This window comes from Gymnogyps californianus, chromosome 11 (assembly GCF_018139145.2).
Source record: "Gymnogyps californianus isolate 813 chromosome 11, ASM1813914v2, whole genome shotgun sequence".
Classification (NCBI taxonomy): domain Eukaryota; kingdom Metazoa; phylum Chordata; class Aves; order Accipitriformes; family Cathartidae; genus Gymnogyps; species Gymnogyps californianus.
In genome coordinates this window covers 8,501,803-8,522,015 of record NC_059481.1, presented here as the reverse complement: position 1 = coordinate 8,522,015, position 20,213 = coordinate 8,501,803, and the positions used below count along the sequence as shown (strand labels likewise).

Genomic DNA, 20,213 nt, shown 5'->3' with positions numbered 1-20,213 from the left:
TCCTGGTTGTAATCTCAATAGCAGGGCCTTCCTTCTCCCTCCACGTTGGAGTGCCTTACTAAAACCAAAACCTTTGAAAAGTGAATAGAAACAATACCAGAGACAACGACCTGGACTTCCAGTACTGTCGCTGCATTGCACCAATGGAAATACTACTCCTCCTAACGGAAAAGTACAGAGGGGAGCAACACTGCAAGCTCCAGCTTCATTTGAACTCATTATGCAGATCTTCCAGCAAGGAGGGCACTACCTCCCAGACAACGCTCAAGGGAATAACAAGAGACAACTCCTGATAAAGTGACAGAGAAAGAGAGCAAAGAGCACAAAGAAAGGGGTCTTTTCATCTATACTGTGTGCACGTGTATAGGTGAGTGCACAGAGAAGTGTGCAATTAATACCATATAGAACTGTAGACATGTATCCACATGTAAACACTGGCTGTGAAATTCATCTGCATTTCCATTTCCCAGAATAGTACCTACACAAGAAGACGTTTTATCTTCCAGTAGTCTGGCTGGTTTAGCAAGAGATCCTGCCTCTGACACTGACCTACTGTCTGAGTTAGTCATGGTTCCACTCCCACAAATTTAAACTCCCCCATCTGTGAAGGAGCCTTGTCACCAGTTTTACAGTGAGACTGAATCAATTAATGCTTTCTAAAAGCTTTGATGGAAGGAGCAGAATATTAACACTTGCAGTTGAGTGATGCTAGCTAAAAATGTCTTCAGTAACGTAACAAATGGATTTTAAAATCACTATCAAAGGGTTGGAACACCAAGACTACATCGTCAGCAGCACAGCTAACCCATCTAGTGTTAGTCTCATATCACAATTTCAGAAGGACAAGTGAAAAAGCAGAGCTCGATTCTCACCTCGCAGGAAAACAGCATCTCACAGACATCACAAAAGACAGAAGAGGCCGTTAAGTAGCTGTGGTAAAGAAAGTGTGATAAGGACAAAAAGAGGAAGACCAACAAAACATCAAGCACTGATGGAAAAGAGGGTGAAGGCTTAGCCAGATGTCCTGAAAAACACATGTGCATGTTTCTCAAGGTCTGTGCAGGCCATTCCGGTACAGGACTGCTGCAACCATACATCACAACTGAAGAAACTGGAGAGAATAAAATAAACCCCTTGATTTGGAAAGGCAGGTGGTAATTTCTTGGTAGTTTCTAACTACTCAAGAATAAACTTAAACTATTTCTGTTACAGCTGAAAAACCCACATAAGCAAATGTAAAATGCATATGTTATGGTATACTGGTAAGTTCTGAAAATACCCAGTGGAATCAGGACAGTGCTTTTATGCCTGGATGCAAAGAACATTTAAAATAAACTCCAAATATGTTTCAAACAACAAAATGAAGTGGTTCCTTAAAAAAACCCTATGTATCCAATTACATAAATGCCTTCTCAAATCAATTTGACAGTGTAAAGAAGTATTAAAGCCAGTTTAAAACTAATTTCTATTTTAAGGACTTTTTACACCAGCAGAATGATAAGAGTGAGGTGCAATGTCACGGGAAGTGCTTTAGTGGTTGAGCTGAAAAGACTTTACAGGGTTTTTCAACTAACTAGATCACAATTTTCATCTAGGTCATCTTATAGTTAGGAAATAAAAGCGCAAGTGCCTATAAACCAGCATAAGAAATCTAAGTGTGAAAATGGGTGATCTGGACTGTATCACGGAGGGGAAAAAAACTAGCATTTTTTGAGCATAAGGGGATGAGAATTATCAGAGGCATACCACGATTTCTAGGTATAAGCTATGTAGGGAGGACAAGTCACGCTGCAGAGAGGGGGGAGTAGCTCTGTGTGCAAGGAATTGCGTGGATATTTCTTGGAAGAGAAACATAACACATAAAAGTAGACCCACGGATATAGAGGCAGTGTAGATCATGAAGGATAATAGCAGGAGTGATGTAGTGACTTCTGGATAAGAGCAACTGAAGTGACATTGAAGTGGTGGTGAAGTGGCAAAAGAGTATGAAGGCAGTAAGACTGGTGCAAAAGTAACTACATAGTAGTTCAGTGAGAGCTGCACTGAGATAGTATCTAGAGAACATAGAGTTGTCTGTATCCTAATCTAAACAACATTTGACATAGTCCTGTCAAGGACTAAAAATTGCATCTGAACCCCTGAGACATGGTTACCACATAAATAATTTCAGCTTCGTTGCAGGAGAGAAACACATGAAGAAGCCCTACTCTCTGGGATACTAAACTTCAAGAAACGGATTTTTTTTTAAAGAGGAAGTAACTTAGAAACTCCCTGCTTGAAGTTAGGAAATTAAAATCCATAGAATCAGCATGGAGGCTTAAGAATGTGAAAGAGTCAAAGAAGATTTGCATTCCCAAGGCTAAAAATGGGAAGCACAAGCAAGAAAATAAATGGGGTGGCTAAGCAGGAAGATACAAGAGGAAATGTAGGCCAAAAAAAAGAAACAAAGTGCTAACTTTAAAAGGCTGCAAAACACAAAATAAAAATTAAAAATTGCTACTAAATATTCTGAAGAAAAATACCAAAAAGGTAACACAAATAAAACAGCCAAGAGAAGCCTAAGTTAAATAAATAAGCAAATATAGGCTGTGGGAGAGTCAGTGGATTCTGAAAACCTGGCTATGAAAGGTATAAAAGGAAGACTGAAGATATTTCCAGAAGTGGCTGCTCATTTGGGGGGATCTTAATTTGGCTATACCAAAGTAGATTATATTTCTGGCCAAAATTTAATATGTGTTGTAGGGCCAAGGGAAGAAAAGCAGAGCCACTAGTTTGAACACTAGAAGATGACAGGTAAAATACTTGTTCTGGGGAATCATCTTTACTAAAAATCTAACACCAGCAGTACATCGAAGATCATTTAAAGGCCATGTCCAAGACAAGAGTGCTTCAGTCCCAACTGTGCTGCAAAGACTTGAAATAAAGTTCCTGAAAGAAATCCCAAATGCTAATACATCTTAATTCTTCCAGTTTGCAAAAGCTGAGGCATCAGGAATTGCACAGAAGCCACTAAGGATATACCAGGGTGGTGGCGGGGGTGATGATGAATTAGTGGTGTTTTTCCCACTGAAGCATGAGAGAACAATGCCACAGCACAGACCTGGAAGGACCTTTCAATTGGAGAGCTCTATTTCAGATTAAATGTAGACCTGAGGTTCTGACCAGCTCTAGTCACTTGAGGCCAAATTTAAGGCATGCTGACCTATTCACAAGAGGATAAGATCAGCTTTTATATGACAGTCAAATAATACCTGTATTTACCTGAAATAGTAAATAGCTCTGCTTTGGAAATAAATCAGTTTCACTTTAGAGTGAAGCCTTTACCTGTGTAAATACGTGTGTTTGGAATTTCTGTAGGGAAGGGCACTTTCTGATAGTTTCTGAGTCAAAACTGAGGGATTTTGTGTGATCATTGCTAGAAGACCAGAGCATGGTAAGAGGACAGTGTCTCCCTGGCATCCTCTTCCCACCCGAGTTCAGCAAAGAGGCTGCAGCCTGTTCTGTGCAACACTTCCTACGTCTTTGTGACTTTCCAAATGGATTTTTGTAACTCACTTATTTTAAATTGGGGCATACCGGAAATCCACATGGAAATTAGCAAAGTATATCCTTTCTGTAACCACAACACCTGCTGTAGGCCTCTCCACAGCTGTCCCACCAGCATCCCTTTAGATTCTGAGTTCAATTCAAAGTCTTCATTACCTATGAATCCCTCACGGATTAAGGTCTATATATTCTAGTGGTCAGTGCAGTCCTTGTGTTTTAACCTCCAGTTGAGGTCAACTGAGATTGAGCTGACCTTAAACATTTTCATTTGGGTCACAGAATTTGATGTGGACAGTTCTCTGCTCTGAAGTATTTTCCCACTTCAGTCCAACCAAGCTGGAATGTATTATGTTTCAAGTCATAAGGTAAAAATCTAGTTCACTAGGCTCTCTGGGAAAGGAACTGACTTCAAGTGAACAAAAATGAAGTCCTTTTTTTCTTTTGTCAGTTGGAGAGTATTTCAGCAATGCTATCACAGCAACGCTTTGATGTGGCTTCACATATCATACTTTTAGTAATGAAGTGCTCCTAAAGCTTGGTTACACTGCATAACTTAAAATTGATGTGTTGCATTCATGTCACAAAGGTAGATTGCTGTTAAAAGTAACAGAAAATGCTGGTCAGTAGAAATATGTTTTTAAACAAATTCTGAAATATGGAACTTGTGTTTTGGAGAAAAACCAATTAGGTGTATGCAGTCTGAACAGGAATTCCTCTATTCATTTGAGTAAGCACAAAAGTAATGAATGATTGGGCCCTTAGATGGCAATCATTTTTTAGACTTCATCTTTCTCCATATAATACTTAGTAGTAAGTCTTCACATAGCTATTTATGCACTTAGTTGTGCTTAAGTAGGGATGCCAGTGCTTGTCTGAGGATTCCTCACTAGAGGACTACACAGAACTGCAACTTTCTGAAGATTTTTTTAAATCTTTACACATCTGTGCTTATATTATATTTACATAGCTGCCTTATAATGTTGTCTCTGTATAAATGCATTTTTTGTCTTTCATTTCTTTCAGCTGAACTAAAGTTGATGTTTTGGTTACTTGTTTCAGAGAGTGAGTTCTACTCTTTAAAAAAACAAACAGATAAAAAGTTCTGGTTTTTTAGAAGTGGAGAGAATTAACCAATTTCCAAAAAATAAATAGCAAAACGTTCAGTCTTAGGAAAGATAGCTGCAAAACAGTAAAAGAAGAAATGTGACTTTATGCAGGATCTGACTAAGAATTTATGATATGGACCACTGAACTCATCTTTTGTCATTTATCTCTGTAAACCTGTGAGATTTCTTGGAAGATAGATAGTCAAATGAGGAGCTGAGATGAATCAGTGGATATAATTTATTTAGACTTTAAAAAGGCTTTTGATGATAAAGTCCTTAGCAAGAGGCTATTAAGGAAAGTTAGTAACCATATGGTGAAAGATAAAGTCCTGCCATGGATTAAAAAGTGGTTAAGAGATAAGATAAAAAGACTGGAAATAAATGGATAATTCTCCCTGAAAAGAGGTTAATAGCAAGGCGCCCCTTCATTACTGTGACTAGCAATCGATATCTTGGTTCACCTGCTTTTGCAGATCATTAATAGTAAGGTACATAGTTTGCAGATAAAAATATTCAGACTAATCAGAGTACCACTAGGGCTGAAGTTAAAAGGCACTTGGGCAACTGAAGGGTAGATTAAATTTGCCAAAGGTAGTAAATGCAAAACAAAGCCTTTTGGAAGGAAGGGTTCAAGTTACTTTTAGATGCTGATATGTTCCCAATGACTTGCAGTGTCTATGGACAGCTTACTGAAGGCAACTGTTAATGTGCATTGTAAAGAAGGGAAGACCAGTGGATACAGCAGTTCCATTGTGTGGTGCTCCCAGGAACAAAGCATTTTATGGAAGCGAATAACTTCAAACTGGCAGAGCCCATTAAGGTCTGTGGGGAACAATTTTGTATGGACAGGGAGATGGACAAGCTGAGCAGAGATCATCAAGAATTTTTGGACTGTTGGGATTTATCAGAAAATGCGGATACATCAAGACAGAAATGTAATATGGAAATGTACCAGGACTGGTGAACTTCTGTGGGAAATGTTTCTGAAGGACAGAATGGAATGGAGAATTAAAGAGGGATTTTTTTTTTTGTCAGAATGAAAGTGTGTGTTCAAGACACATTATCCCAACTCAATAGTCCAATAGTTAGGGTCAATGCCTGGACAGCCATAGATCTTGGATCAAATCCTTGCTCTGTCCAACATCATGAGTATTCTTGGAGCAAAGACTGAATCCTACTTTTCCTCCATGAGTGTCCTGTCCACTGGGCTATCAAGTTGGTATCTCTCAGGCCTCACAAATACTTAAAAGTGAATTATCCAACAGGGGAGAATGTAAGACTCTTTCCAAGGATAGCCAAAGGTGGACAGCATCCAAAATTGGGACCTATCCACCATCAGAAGTAGGGATCCATATTCAAGCTTCTGCTATGTTTGCTTCAGAGCAGGGGTATGAATTTGGCTGCTCTTCAACTCAGGCAAGTGCTGTGATTATTACTGACCTTCTAGTTTTAGTGTGCAAATAAATATATGCATCTTTTGTATTGGAATACTTGAAATCATAAATATTTTTGCAAAGATGAGAAAAACACTAATTGCATAGCTCTTGTCTTTCAGTGTATCATCTGACCTTACAGACTGGACAAAGAGAAGAAAATTTTCCCCTAGCCAGCAATATAGTATTGTACAGCTTGATGCATTAAACCAGTTTGCATTTTCCCTAAAAATTCAGTCTTTCCGTAAAAATTCAACACAGTAAGAGGTCACTGCTATAATAGTTATCTACTCAGTAATACAGTAGTTATCTGCAGTAGTTACCTAGTTGTTGCCAGTTTCAGCCTGGTAGCTTCTGTATTTTTAATGCTCTTGAATTAACATGGTTATAGCAGCTGTATTGGAGTAAGCAAAGGCAGGGGACTGGATATGCATAAGACTACAATTGTTTCTTGATCCCTCATGCAAAACCTGGGTAAATTGGGTTTGTGCAGAAGACCTTAAAGGTTTGGGAGGAAAGAAAGAATCCTATATTCAGGCTGTTAATTGGAAAGAAGTGCATAAATAGTTTGCAATTGCTGTATGGGTTGATGGACTGTAATACTAACCACAAAGTATGAACACACTAGAAGAGAATTCAAACTGTAAATTTAAACAACAGTAAATCTAAATACAGTATATACCCTAAAACTTCATACATGATGATACAGAGAGACATACCTAGTGTCAGCATCAGATGCTGAAGTGCTCCACAAAGGGGAAAAGTAGCTGTTCTATTTGTCTACTCTTCATGCAAACATCTCTAATTTTCTGTGCCCCATCTTTTGTAACTGGACAGTGCTCACTGAGCTGACCCAAAAGGCTAGCTGATTTCTTCAAGTATCAGTCACTGAATCTGACTTCAAAAGGCATTAAAGTAGTGAGCTCATTCAGGGAAAGACAGGTGGGAAATAGCATGTATTCATCACTTACCTGAGTTTTGCCAAAGCTTGTCTTCAGTTCAAAAAATGACAAAGATTCTGCATGTTATTCTAAATAAAATAGATTTCCTGCCTCCTATCTTAATGTCAGTCTAGAATTTTATCTGGAAAACACATGCTGGAAATTGGGGTGAAAAAAAATTTATAATAGTGTTCTGCAGCATTCATCTCTGGGCAATGCCAAGAAAGCACAATGGGAATGAAAATACAGAAATTTAGTAATTAAATACTTCAAACCCAAATGCTTATCATATGAGCATTTGAAATGTATTTGTTAGTTCTTGTCTACCCAGAAGCAGTTTGCCTACACTTATACTTGCTGTATACAGTTTTCTGTTGCAGTGCTGGGTAGCTTACCTGGTCTGTGTTTAGAAACTGACCTGATTTTAGCCTATGGTGTAAGAGTAGAGGCAAACCCCTTTTACACAGGGGGGGGGGGGGAAAAATGGTTGTCAGCCAATTCACAGGCTATTAGTACAGAAATATTTCTGTACCTCTTCACTGCCACAGCACTGTAACTTCACCCCTTTAGAGCACCTCTTTACAAAAAACTCTCAAAACCACAATTCTTCAACTTTTCCTTAAGCTAAAGTTCTTCAACTCTTTCTCAGACTTAAATCAGTTGGCAAGCGAGAAACAAAACTTAAAACATCCAGCTGGATTAGTATCCCCAGCATGATGCAAACTGAGAATATTTGTTCACTCAGTTACATGATGTAGTGACAGACCTAGGACAGGACAGAATCCTAGGGTCCTCATTTTATACCAAGCGGTCTTTTAAAGTCAACGTGACTTACTAAAACCACTATGAAAATACTTTGTAAAGCAGATTTGATTATGCCATAACAAAGGAAGGATAGCCACATCCTGCAGAAACACCTTTAGCCCCTCAAACAGAGACAGCAGGAGGAAAACACGGCAAAGGGCTCAATCCATTGGGCTGATTTCATGTCTACTGTCAGATACTTGGGAGATGCTCAAGTCTCAGGAGGGAGAATGGGAGTTTCATAAGAGCATGAAAGAGGGAGGCATCAATATAATACTAAGCTGAGAACCCTCTGATCACCCTCAGAAGCTGTCAGGTTCTCAGAGCCATCAACTCAGGGGTACGCTTCCTGTACAAAATGTGCTAATAATGTGCCCTTACTGGACATCATGCTATGGCTTATCTCACACATCTGATATTTCTGGAGCAGCCCATTCTGGGAGAGTTTCTGGCATAAAGTTGACATTTGTAGAAGCATGACTTGTTGCCAGGGAGAGGGCTGGGTCCCCTTCCTACCTACATGCTTCCTTATGTATGGAGCATAGCGCTGCCAGCATGCTCCTGACAAGTCTGAGGAGGGCTTGCTGCGCCACAGGGCTATAGAATAACCTAATTCCACGCAATACTGGAAGATCCCCTGTTCTGCAGATGCAATTCCTCCCCAAATGTTAACATTAAGAAGTAGAGAACTAAAGAGTCATCACAGTGAAAAGAGAGATAATCTTGCATGTAGTAGTTTTAGTACCTGCCAGCCACACAGAAAAACTTAACCCTGTGCACTTGAACACTCATCTTCATGTCTGGTTCACATCCGGTTCATCAATTCTTATTACGCACATCTAAAACACTTTATTTTTCACAGAGACCCTGCCAAGGTATTAAAAAGCTGGGGAAAATATTTCTAATGGCTGCTTTTTAAAGAAGCATAGGCTGACTCCCAACATGGAAGTCACAATAGACACTGCTGCACATCTTACATAAAAACATGGCATCACGTAATTTTCATCACTAAATATATTTTTTCTGACCAATGAAAAACTACATTGCCTCTGTGTGCTACATCAGGTGTACAGATCGGAAGGACTTAACACACAGTTTTCTGCTCACTTCAGTAAACCTACCAGAGGAATATTTCACAAGTTTCAATAATTCTGCTAAATAATCGAATACATGAAAATTACATGGGTAATATTTGTTTTATCTATGTTCTTGGAAGGAGCTTTCATAGTAATTCCAAGGATAATGTAGTGTTTTAAAGATTAATGAATAATAAATTTACTTTTTTCCAGTACATATTACAAATCTTTAACAAATCTCATTTAGGGATTCCTGGAATTTTAACATGTTCTATCCTAACAAAACCGTCTATTTCCCAATTTTAGAATTCCAGAAATGGAATTTAATTGGCAAAACATATTTTAAAATTACTTAGTTTAAATGTTCACAGGTACCTCTATTTTTCATAATGAATTAACTCCGAAATAGTTAAGATTTTACATTCAGAGACAGCTGTAATAAAGAGTTCAAGAATTCTGTGTCCTGGTTGTGTATTTAAAATTCTCAGCTAACAAGCAGGAGAGAGGCTGCTAGGAATGCTTACAGATGTCTGATTTTACAAGGTTTGGGGTTGTTGGGGTTTTTTTTTGCCAAAGTGCTTTAGTCTAATGTTATTTATTGTTTATGGAAGTTGTTTGTCATTTAAGACATGTAGTGACCACTCCCCCAAAAGAAAGAATCAAGTTACAATCCATTATTTCATTTTTGATTGTTTTTCTTTGTAATAGGTGGGAAAGTGGATCCTGGATAAAAGTCCTGCCCAAGACAAGACTCCAGGCTGAAGACTCCAATTATCTATAAATCACTTGTGTTTCCTGCAGAGAAAGAGAAAAAGGAGGGAAGAGCGAGACAGAAAAACAGAGACAGAGGATATGCCAAGTGAAATATTCGATACCTGTCCTAAACCAAATTTCTCTCAAAAGCAACCAGGAGTTACCTGATACCTCAAAACCAAGCTTAGAAGAAATATGTTGCCGTTGTTTTTGGCTTAATATTGAAATAAAATAACTTTCTTTTACTTGTTCCTTTAGTATAAAATGTGTAACTTCTTACATATTTCTGAGATGAGGGCACTATGTATTCTGAATTATTAAAGGCTACTATCCAGCTTACGCTGTCACAGATAGAAAGATACGATTGCTGATGACTCTTATCTTTTTCAAAGATCTTTAGAACCAATTCTCTAGTTTTAGAACAGAGAAATGCAAGTACACTTATTATGCAAACTGACTGTGATACTACTCTCAAGTATTATCCACCGAACACTCCTGAAGCATATTTTACACTGAACCCAGCAATAAACAAAATTCATGCCAAATACTATTTGCACAGTATGATTGCTCCCAAAGTGTGACACCACACAACATCAAATAACTACGTTCCTTATTTATTTAAACTATTTTCAAAGAAATTATATGCAAGAAACCATATGCATCTTTTAATTTGCATATTGCAGTTTGCATGAAAATGTAATGAAATCTAAAATAGTTGACTTTCCTCTGAAATGTTCTTCTAGAACATGGAATTGCTGTAGCAAATTAGAGGACAAATTAGTATTGGCACCCGCTTAAAAAAAGAGAAAAGATGAAAAACTTTTAAAGTGATGATATGGAGGAAAAAATTACACTACATCGGCCAAAATAAGTTTCCTATCAGCTTTAAAGTTCCTGAAGTTGTATTTCCAGTAGATAAAAATGTTATCACCTTTTTCCAGTGCTGATGTGCTTATTTTCCTATTAAGTTACTCGGTAATTAGAAACAAAGTCTGACACATTGTGATCTGTTTATACAATACATTTGAAACTTCTCCAACAGAAATGAAAACATTCTTTAACTAAAGATACTAAAGATGCAAAGATTCAAAATATATAAATGAATTTAAAAATTCAAATTGCATTTACAAACAAATGACTGTTCTTAGAGTCCATTTTAATTGACAAAAACAATTTAGTCCCATAATACACCATAGAAAACCAGCAGATTTTTCTACATTGACCCAATGGGTTTGTTCTTAACCCTCTCTTTACGAAAATTAGTCTTAAACGTTAGTAGGAAAAAATATGCCCTCCTGCAATATTGTTCAGGGGTGTATTCAAGTATCACGGAAGTTAGTAGAGAGACCTGTTCCAGTGCTGCAAAAACCTGGTAGTATTAAGAGTCCTCCAGGAATTGCAAAAGAGTCCCTTGGGCACACAGGGTAATTCAAGAAAGAAAACATTTTTATTTTCTGATTGAGATATACAGGTATGTATAGTAACTTCCTCTGAAGTACATCAAAAGGAACTGAAACATATTCGAGAACTGATTTTGCACTGAAAATAAACCCCAACAGCTCTGTAGAAAATACTACATTTAAAGAGAAGTGGCAAAGCCAGTCCCAGCAGATTTAATTTGCTTTTCTGTTATCCTGTGGTTTTTCAGATGATTACAGGGCTAAAAATCTGTTTCCTTTATTACAGATTCAAGGCAGTCTTTTAGTAGTTTTTTCTCTCTACACTCAAGTTGGGTAGGGCAGAATGAAACTGATTTTAAGCAAAAGCCCTCCTTTGGAGGGAAAGCCATGAATTTCCCTGCCAGAACAAATGAACACAACTTACCTTGGTGTATTTGATTTCAAGGTTGAGAGCGGGAGAAGGCAGCAGATGCAGAGATGCCATCAGAGCTGCAGGATCTGCCTTCACCTCCCCTGGCATCTCAATTTTACTGGAAGTCATAGTCTTGGGGGGTTTTATAGTACCACCAAGCCCCCCGCTCTGACCTGATGTTGTATTGTGGTTTGGGCTGGTTCCCCCCCCCCCCCCCCCCCCCCCCCCCCCCCCCCCCCCCTCCAAAGAGCAGCGCTGAAGATGTTGCTCTCGTCCTCTGTATATAGGCAGGTGTCAAGCCGGGTCTCTTCTTATTGGACATGGGGGCAGAGGCAGGGGGGCAGGTCCATCCTACCTAGGGCGATAGCGGCACAGCCCCACTCACTCGCGCGGCGCAGCCGCGGCGCCCCACAGGCCTCCGCCGGCCCCCCCCCCCCCCCGCCCCCGGCCCCCGCGTCCCGTCCCGGGCGCCGGGGATTCCCCTGCCACGCCGTGAGAGGACGGAGCTCCCGGGCGCGGGTCGCTGCCTCTCGCCCGAGGAGCGGGACTGGGGAACCCGGTCAGCGCCGGCGGGGGAGCGGGGGTTACTAAAACTGTCGTGTTCCCCCTCGTCTCCCCCGTGCCGGGCGGGGGCCGACGGGGAGGCGCCGCGTCCGGGAGAGGCCAGCCCCGACCCCGCGCCGCCCGGGGCATCCCGTGGGGAGCCCTGGCAGTCCCGGCCCGCCACTGCCTGGGGAGCCCCGGCCGCGGGCAGCGCCGGGGGGAGGCTGGGCCGCACTCGGGAAGCACTGGCGGGACGGGGGGCGCGGGGGGGGCGACGGGGGCCGGCGACCCGCCAGCGGCATTGCCTCACAGCGCGGCCCCGGGCGGCCGGCTCCCCCTCGGGCGCGAAGCCGCCGCGCAGCCGGCGGGGCGGGGTGGCCAGGCATGGCAGGGCAGGCGGCCCCTCGCGGGCCCCAGGCCGAGGCGCAGTGAGGGCACGGGGCCGCCCCGCAGCGCTGCCGCTGGGCCGGCAGGGCAAAGCCTCCGCCTCCGGGGCAGCGTGTCTGTCCCCGCTCCCCGGCCATCTACCGCCGCCCGCTACTTTCCCCGCGGTGCTCGCTCTCCTGGCCAGGGGCTCCGCGCAGCACTTGGCGGCTGCGCTGCTGCCCTCCCTCGCTCCCGCCACCGGACGCACGTTCTCTCGCAGCCGCCGGGCGCTCTGCGGAGCGCACGTCCCCGCCAGCTTTGCTCGCAGCGTGCCCGCTGCTCCCCGGACCGCCTCGCTTTTATTTTTGCGGCAACTGACATCAAAGTCGCTGCGCGTCCCCGGTGACAGTGACGGATGCGCGGAAAACACCCCCCGCGCCGACCCTACCTGCCGCACCGGCGGCGCCATCCCCGTCCGCCTGCTGCCCCCTGCCGGCCGCGCGCCCGCCGCCGCCCGCCGCTACGGCAGGGGGCCCCCGCCGCCCGCGGCCGCCGCCCTCGCCTCGCGTCCCGCGCCATGCGGGGCCGCGGCGCTCCCCTCGCCGCGCGCCCGCCCCGCGCCATGCCGAGGGTGGCTGCCGCGCGCCCCTCACCTCATTCCGACGTCCCACGGCGTCTCCCCCACGACACGGCGGCTGCGTCCCCCGGCGTCACCGCGCAGGGCTCCGGGCTGGGCAGCGTGGCTCCTTCCTCCCGCGGCAGCGTTCCCGAGCTCAGCCCCCGTCTGGCGCCAAGGTCCCCGCTCTCAGGCCGGCAATGCTGGGTGCGCTCCTTGTCCTGCTTCCCTCAGGCCTGCGCTGCCGTAGGGCTGGGAGCGCCCTTCCCCTTGGTCTGTGGGGGCCATCTCCACAAAGCGGGGTTCTTGCTTGTCCAGGGCTTCTCCTTCTCCCTTCATGGAAAAGCGCCGTACACCGTTCCTCGCTTCGCCTTGCAAGGTCCCACACTTACTCCCTTCGGCTATGGGCTGTGCAGTCCTGCCTTTCCTCCTTCCTGTACAACAATCAGTCTCCCATCTTCCAGTGTTGGGGGCACTGCCCCTGCAGCCCCTCCCGCCGCTGACGATGCATGGCCACGGGCACTGCAGCTGCTGCAGGCAGGGACAGCCTGGGTGGAGGCTTGGGACTCGTGCAGGGAAGGCACCCAGGTGCACCTTTGTTTCCAAATTCCTCTCAGCAAAGCAAGCAACCAGGAGGAGCAGGTGCTCACCGCTAGGGCAAGTCCTGCAGCCCAGCTGTGGCTTTCTCTTTTCTTGAAAGTTCTTAGCAAAAGGAAGAGGCCTAAAGGGCAGAATAATTTGTTCAAGCAACAGCTACCTTTTCCCAGCTATTATTTTTTGGGGGGGGGCCCTGTTAGCGGGAGGCCACATCATGCAAGAGGTTGGGCATGCCAAACAGAGCCAGATCCACTACTCACTGTCTCAAACTCATCACGTGTGCAGCAAGAAGCGCATGTGCGGTGGACATCTGTCCTAGCTTGCTGGATGAAACAGCAGATGGCTTGAGCTTGCGCCCTAACTGGGCTGATGGACATCAGAAATTTATGGTCAAAGCCCTACACTCTCTTTGGTCAAAACTTCCAGGCAGAAAACATATGAAGCCCAGACCATTTTTGTTACTTTAGGCAAAATCAATAAAGTTCTGCTTACTGATGCAAATACTCCCAACATTTTGAAACTGATCAGATGTCATGTTTTGAAGTTATCACATTGCAAATAGATAAACAGAGAAAGGACACCAAAGCTACAGCTGTCTAAAGCTGGCAAAACAAAGCAGCAAGAAATATACCACGTGACCTTTTTATTGACCTAGCCAAGAATAAACAATGGGATCTGGCCATGTCTTGATTTTGTTACAATATCCGTTTGTTGATTCCATAGATATTCCTTGCTCCATGTTTTACAAGTTCATGGACAATTGAAAAGACTGTCCCAGCGTTCTCTTAGTGTTTGTACAGGAGCATGGGACAAAGGTTGCTTCTGCACAGACAGGCAGGACAAGATGCAGAGGGCCATTTAAGTAATTTCAGGGTTAACATGCATATTTCTGTAAATTTCCAGCTCAATAATGAAGAAGGAGACTGCAGATTTTGCTTTCTCTCATTTTTCACTCTGCTCCCCCCCCGCCCCCGACAGAGGAAATGGATCCATAATACTGTGCTGTAATGTGACATGCAGAGCTGTCAAACTGTGACACTTGGGATGAGTGAGACTTTTAAGTGTCAGAAATTCAATTTTTAATGGCACACTGGCAACACAGACCTAACACTTCATCACAAGGATGACACCTTCTAAAAGCTGTTTTAAAATAAATCAGAGTGGGGATATGCTCCTTTAAAAAGGGTCTGCATTTAAACAAGTTTCAGGAATAAGGAAACTGTATAACAGTTTCATTATTAAATCAAGTCAATAAAGTTCAGTAGATTTTGGTGAGAAGGGATTCCAGTGCATGCAGAGATGCAGTTCAAACTCACATAATCTGGAGCTGCTTAAGCGACCTCCATCAACTACTTGTCGTACAAACCACATTCCTCTTACATCTAAAAGCAATTCAGTTTGCGAAAGCACTCGGAGCTGACCACCTTTAGACTAACTGCTACCTACGCCTCATTGGCATTCCCCAAGTGGAGAATGGCACTGCACTTACCAGGCTGCAGGCTTCTGGTCTACAGCCAGCCTCAGAGGGCTCCCCAGAAGAACATGGCGGATGTGTGCTGTTGCTCTTCCTGACAGCAAGTGACCAGCTGCAGTTGCTCTTCCACCATCTGGGAAGACAATGATGTAGGCCTTAGCACCAAGACCCCAAGTGGGTTCTTTCTCATCGAGTACAACTGTAGCTTTGCCAAACAGAATTAGGAGCAAGGTCTGTAACACTATGTTGGACACACTGATGGATCCAGCTTGGTGAGCTGCTTCAATGGTTCAGCACTACACTGGCTGCTTTATGATAGCAAATCGAGTTATGGCTTCAAATCATGCAAGTGAATATTTAATATTTAACGCAATTTCTTTGTGGAAGGGATTACTACCCTTATTGCCTTGGACATTAGGACAATAAGTCAGTAATAACAATGAATACAGAAGTAAACTAATAGATTTGTGAAAGAAAAAAAGCGAGTCCAACAATTGCCAAGAAAAGAAAGAACAGAAACAATACCCTAGGTTCAGCCCAAGTTCTGCGGTCCCTAAACACCTACGTATGGCAGAGAAACCACTTATTCTTATTGCAGTCCTGTAGTTTCTGGGTTTTTTTTGTGAATTGGCAATACTAAATCAACTGGCAATTAAGTCAGACTGGCTTATTTTCTCTCACATGAATGGATTTTAATTAAACTCCTACTTAGACAGCAAATCAGGAAACAAATACGTTGTTTCAGATTGTAATGACAAAGATATTACTGTCTTCACACTTTGTGAAGAAATCGCTGTCAAAAAAATGAAGAACAACCAAGTGACTCTGTTTCTTACTTCAGTGTTAGAATTTAGGCTAGTATATAGCCAAGATCAAAATCATTCCCGAAGAGTTTTATTTTTATATTTAGATCAATCTGAATGTATAATTTGAAGAAATACCTTTGTTCAATTACAAGTCTCAATTTCTCCACCCACCCCCAGCAACTGGTATTATTTATAGACAAGGAAATAGACGTTGCTTATACAAACACCATCTGATGGAAACAGGACCTTTGGTAGCTAGAGAGGGTGCAAAAGACAGAGCTGTGATGTTGAAGACAATACAGATGTAATTAAGGCATTCTTGGGTTGCTCAGTCGGAGTACCGGTATTTTTCTGCTTTGTACTACTGGGTCCCCATTGCCTAAAGGAAGTCATAAAACTAGTGGATTGGGTGAAACTATTTGTATCTCAAATACCTCTCTTTTGGGCAGAGTAGCTGTACCAAAGCATATACTGATACACCACTGAAGTGGACAGTGGCTACAGCAACTCCAACAACACAGAGCTCTTCGTTCTTACTACTTCAAATCTGTGAATATTTCTTATGCTCCTTAGTGAGCTCCAGGCTCTAAGCACTTTGTCACACACATGAAGGAACTGAATCACATCATTCTGTCAGACACTTCCAGTGATTTGTTTTAAGATCAACTTCAAAACCTGCCCCAAAATTATTTCAATCTGACCCATAAGTTCTTTTTTATATCTATTTCTCTCAGCTGTCCCGCTACCATTTAGCAAGGATATCCCTGGTTCCTCACACAAATTCAGTATTGATTGAGAGAGCCTACTCCTCTGTACCCTTTGCCTCCTGCCTCAGTAAATGTCCCTTCCTATTTCTTATGTGCTTTAGAAATCACTTTTGGAAGAAAAATATGGACCAAAAAGAAACTTCCACTAAATTATTTTTCGGCTCAGTTTCCACTTACGAAATCTGAACTTCATTTTCTGATATACACAGTAAAAGCTTCGGCCTCAGGTGTCCTATTTTAATTGCCTGCTATTTTCATTACTGACCATGATGGCAGCAAATGCTCTTCAGGAGATACTTGTATTTTAATTTATCTGCAAACATAAATCACACATTATAGCACTTTTTTCCTCTAGGTTAATTGAATCAATACTCTAAATGTCTCTAAGCCTGATCATTTGGAAGAGGCTCACTGTTTGAAATCTCTTAAGAATTATGGCCCTTGAATTGTGTGCAGGATGGTATCAGTCCTTGCTCCAGACAAAGATATTTTATAAATATAAGGTAAAAATATTGTTATACACATAAGCAATATTATCTGTAAAGCAACACCCACAATACTGTGATGATCCTATAAAATGTTATTTCAGAAATTTTTCAAATATCCCAGTGACTTAATTGTCTTAATATTATAAATCTTATTAATAATTGTTTAAGAATGAGTCTGGATGTATTTTAAGTTCTAAAGAAACAAAAGAAAATCTACTGTTATTTTCCTTATTTCTACATTACCTTTAGCGTAAAAAATCAAATAAATGCTGATATCAAGAACAACCATTTTTATTACTGAAAATCCAGGAATGGGTAATGAAGAAAACGTGATTTAACATAATTTTTACTCAAAATGAATAAAAAGGATCAGTTTTCTTACCTGTGATATTGGCCATTTTATACCCAGTAGAACTGTTAATTGCTGCTATGGTAAATTCAGTCCTAAACTGAAACTTGAATTTAAGGATTTAAGCAAGCCACAAATAATTCAGTGACAGTGATAAAGCAGAATATGCTTGGAAAGACTGTCAGTGTTTGACTCGCTTTATAATTGGGTCAGTTTCAAAAATTAGTATTATAGTTTAAGTTGACAGTTGAAATGTAACGTGTCCCCCTCACTAGACTGTTGTGCAGAAGGCTGGTTTTGCCAGTCACGGGGTGAGCCTGAGGTGCCACTCCTTTAGTCTGAAGACTTCCTGAGACCATCCAGCTCACAGCTGCTCCTCGGCTGGTCACCACCCTGTGCACAGCGACGCACAGCAACACACAGCCACGGGATGGTTTAGCCCAGTCTCTGCAAAATAGCACCCGTCTTCTCCTGCAGACTGTACCTGGCAGTGAGTGGCACTGCCTTGGGACAATGCTGTAAAGAACGCATGCCGTTAACTGTGAAGTTATAGGCAATGTGCTCTTGGTTGCAGGGATTCTAGTCTGAATTTAAATATATAAAAAACCTTTCTATTTTTAATTTCTCTTCAATTTACCTGTTTGAATTTATTATTTGTAAAACACATCAAGCCTCAAATGGATTGACCTTCTGCTAATGTATATCACCTAATGAATGGATGCAATTAACTAATTCATATTGGAATATTGCACTTTCCAGATCACATTTATCATCACTAAATGTGTGATCTAGTTTTGCAAGTTTAAATTTTTTATTATTACCCTTTAAACTAAAGAAATAAGTCTTATATTTAATTACTTGAACTTACATATTCAATTAATAGTTTCATTACCTTAATGAATATAGATACGACACAGAAGTAACAAAAGATTGCTGCCTGGGTCTGCTCCCAAGTACACCCTACAAAGGGTCTGCTATGAACCTCAGAACAATTTTTTTTTATTAAAAAAAACCTTGATTGGGGAGTTCCAAAGAACTGGGCCTGGTAATCCAGTATTTTTATACAGGAGCCTGAGATAAATTTATCATCTATATTGTTAATATTTAATATGTAAAAAGAATCCCAGAAGCAAAGCTTATGTTTCTGGAAAGACAGAGGACTTAAACATTCAAATGTGAATCATTCTGAATGAAAGGGAATTCAAAGAACAAAAACCAGGCAGACTGGCACCTCACCTACTAAAGGACAAGGGATGAGTGTTTGGAGCATGGAGGCAATACAAACAAACACTCTTGTTGTGGGAGACTGGGGACAAAGCACCAGGAACAGCAGCTCTTACAGAAATATGTCTCCAACAGAGAGTCAAAACATGGCTGGATGGCATCCTTGGGGGGCCATGTCGAGTAAGAGACAGCTGAAGGTAGGTGGGTTGGCGAGTCAGATGCAGGAAACACTATCACTTTCCTGATGGTAATTAGGTTTCAGAACCATGAATCTGCTGTCCTATTTAGCTACATCTGTTTGTTTGCCAAACACACTACTTGGCCTTTGTGTGTCAGTGGAGTCAAATCTGTCATTATCTTTGGCTTTCATGTTAAATCTCTTTTATTAATTAGGTAGGCTCAGATCTCCTGCTCTTCACAATCCTGCAGGTAGCCATAAGTCTCAGGGTGTCTTGCTATAGGGAATCTGTGCCTTGTACAAAGATGAAAGGTTTTGACAATGTATCCCATGCGGGTTAAGAAAACATAGGGCTTAGATCACTGCAAAGCCCATTGGATATACTTTGAGGTTTTCTTCATGCTGCATAGATAAATTTACCAAGACATCTTTTGTTTTTAATAGCAAAGCTGAATTTAAAATTTTGATCTCCGTTTTTAGGGCTTTTTTTAAAGAATTCGGAAAGGAAGTAGTTATTTTAAAAAGAACATGCTGTCAATAATCTTCCCCTACATTTACTTCTCATGTACATTAACTGTTCGAGAAAACATGCAGAAAAAAAGACCAGGGAATTGGCTGCAACAAAGCATTTGTCTGCACTAAATTGATCTATTCCTTAAAAGCAAAATTCCTCTTGTACTGAAACAGTCTTTTTCCAGATGCATTCAGAAAGTCAGACCTGCCCATACTGTAACCTACCAGATAAGCTTATACTAGAACTGTATCCAACACATTCAGAAGGAAGCATAGCTTAGTGCAGCAGATAACACTGGTGCATGTAACCATCTGTACAGCATTTCCCTAACACTTTCACGTTTTGCCAGCACTGACAGTCGTTTCACGGAGACCTTCCGTGTGGAATGTTATCTGTGCCCCGCTATGCCAGTGCGGCTATCGCAGAGATTAAACCAGTGTGGAAACTCTCAGGGCCTATGTTATACAGAGACATGTCTGTACAACAAATTTTAAAATTTACTATCATCAATTATATAACTATATGTAATATACATACGTGTAGTAACATCAGTTATGCACTGAGGCCTAATGGTGTTCCCAGCCAATCAAGAACAAAGAAAAATGTTGGGTCATGCTTTAGAGAAAGTCCAATTTAAGTGTCCCTGAAATCAGTGTCAGCAACAGTGGACTTCAACAAGCTTTGAATCAGGCCTTAAAGATTACTGGCAAAAAGCTTGAAACACACATATGTGGCGTGTTTTTGATCTCATATGCACGATCTGGATTGAAATGTTTTATCTGGACATTGAGATCACAGAAACAGAGAAGAAAGAACAAAG

At 41.9% G+C, this 20,213-nt stretch overlaps 2 protein-coding genes and 1 long non-coding RNA gene across 5 annotated transcripts in view; 2 read left to right on the top strand and 1 right to left on the bottom strand.

Annotated features, from left to right (window-relative positions):
• LOC127020435 (uncharacterized) overlaps positions 1–9,909 on the top strand; it is a 68,427-nt gene extending 58,518 nt beyond the window's left edge. The window contains exon 2 of the long non-coding RNA XR_007767082.1: positions 9,615–9,909. This is a non-coding gene — a long non-coding RNA (uncharacterized LOC127020435). The remainder of the gene's footprint in view (positions 1–9,614) is intronic.
• Positions 1–13,064, bottom strand: part of ALDH1A2 (aldehyde dehydrogenase 1 family member A2) — a 59,019-nt gene extending 45,955 nt beyond the window's left edge. For 2 of the 3 annotated variants that reach the window (XM_050902986.1, XM_050902987.1), the window contains exon 1: positions 11,484–11,600. In XM_050902986.1, the coding sequence (XP_050758943.1) occupies positions 11,484–11,600 (117 nt within the window). Of the gene's footprint in view, positions 1–11,483; positions 11,601–13,033 lie in introns of those variants that run through there. The other variant, XM_050902988.1, reaches the window with a different exon arrangement.
• A 5,810-nt stretch (positions 13,065–18,874) lies between these two features.
• AQP9 (aquaporin 9) overlaps positions 18,875–20,213 on the top strand; it is a 33,191-nt gene continuing 31,852 nt past the window's right edge. The window contains exon 1 of the mRNA XM_050903500.1: positions 18,875–18,898. Within this exon, the coding sequence (XP_050759457.1) occupies positions 18,875–18,898 (24 nt within the window). The remainder of the gene's footprint in view (positions 18,899–20,213) is intronic.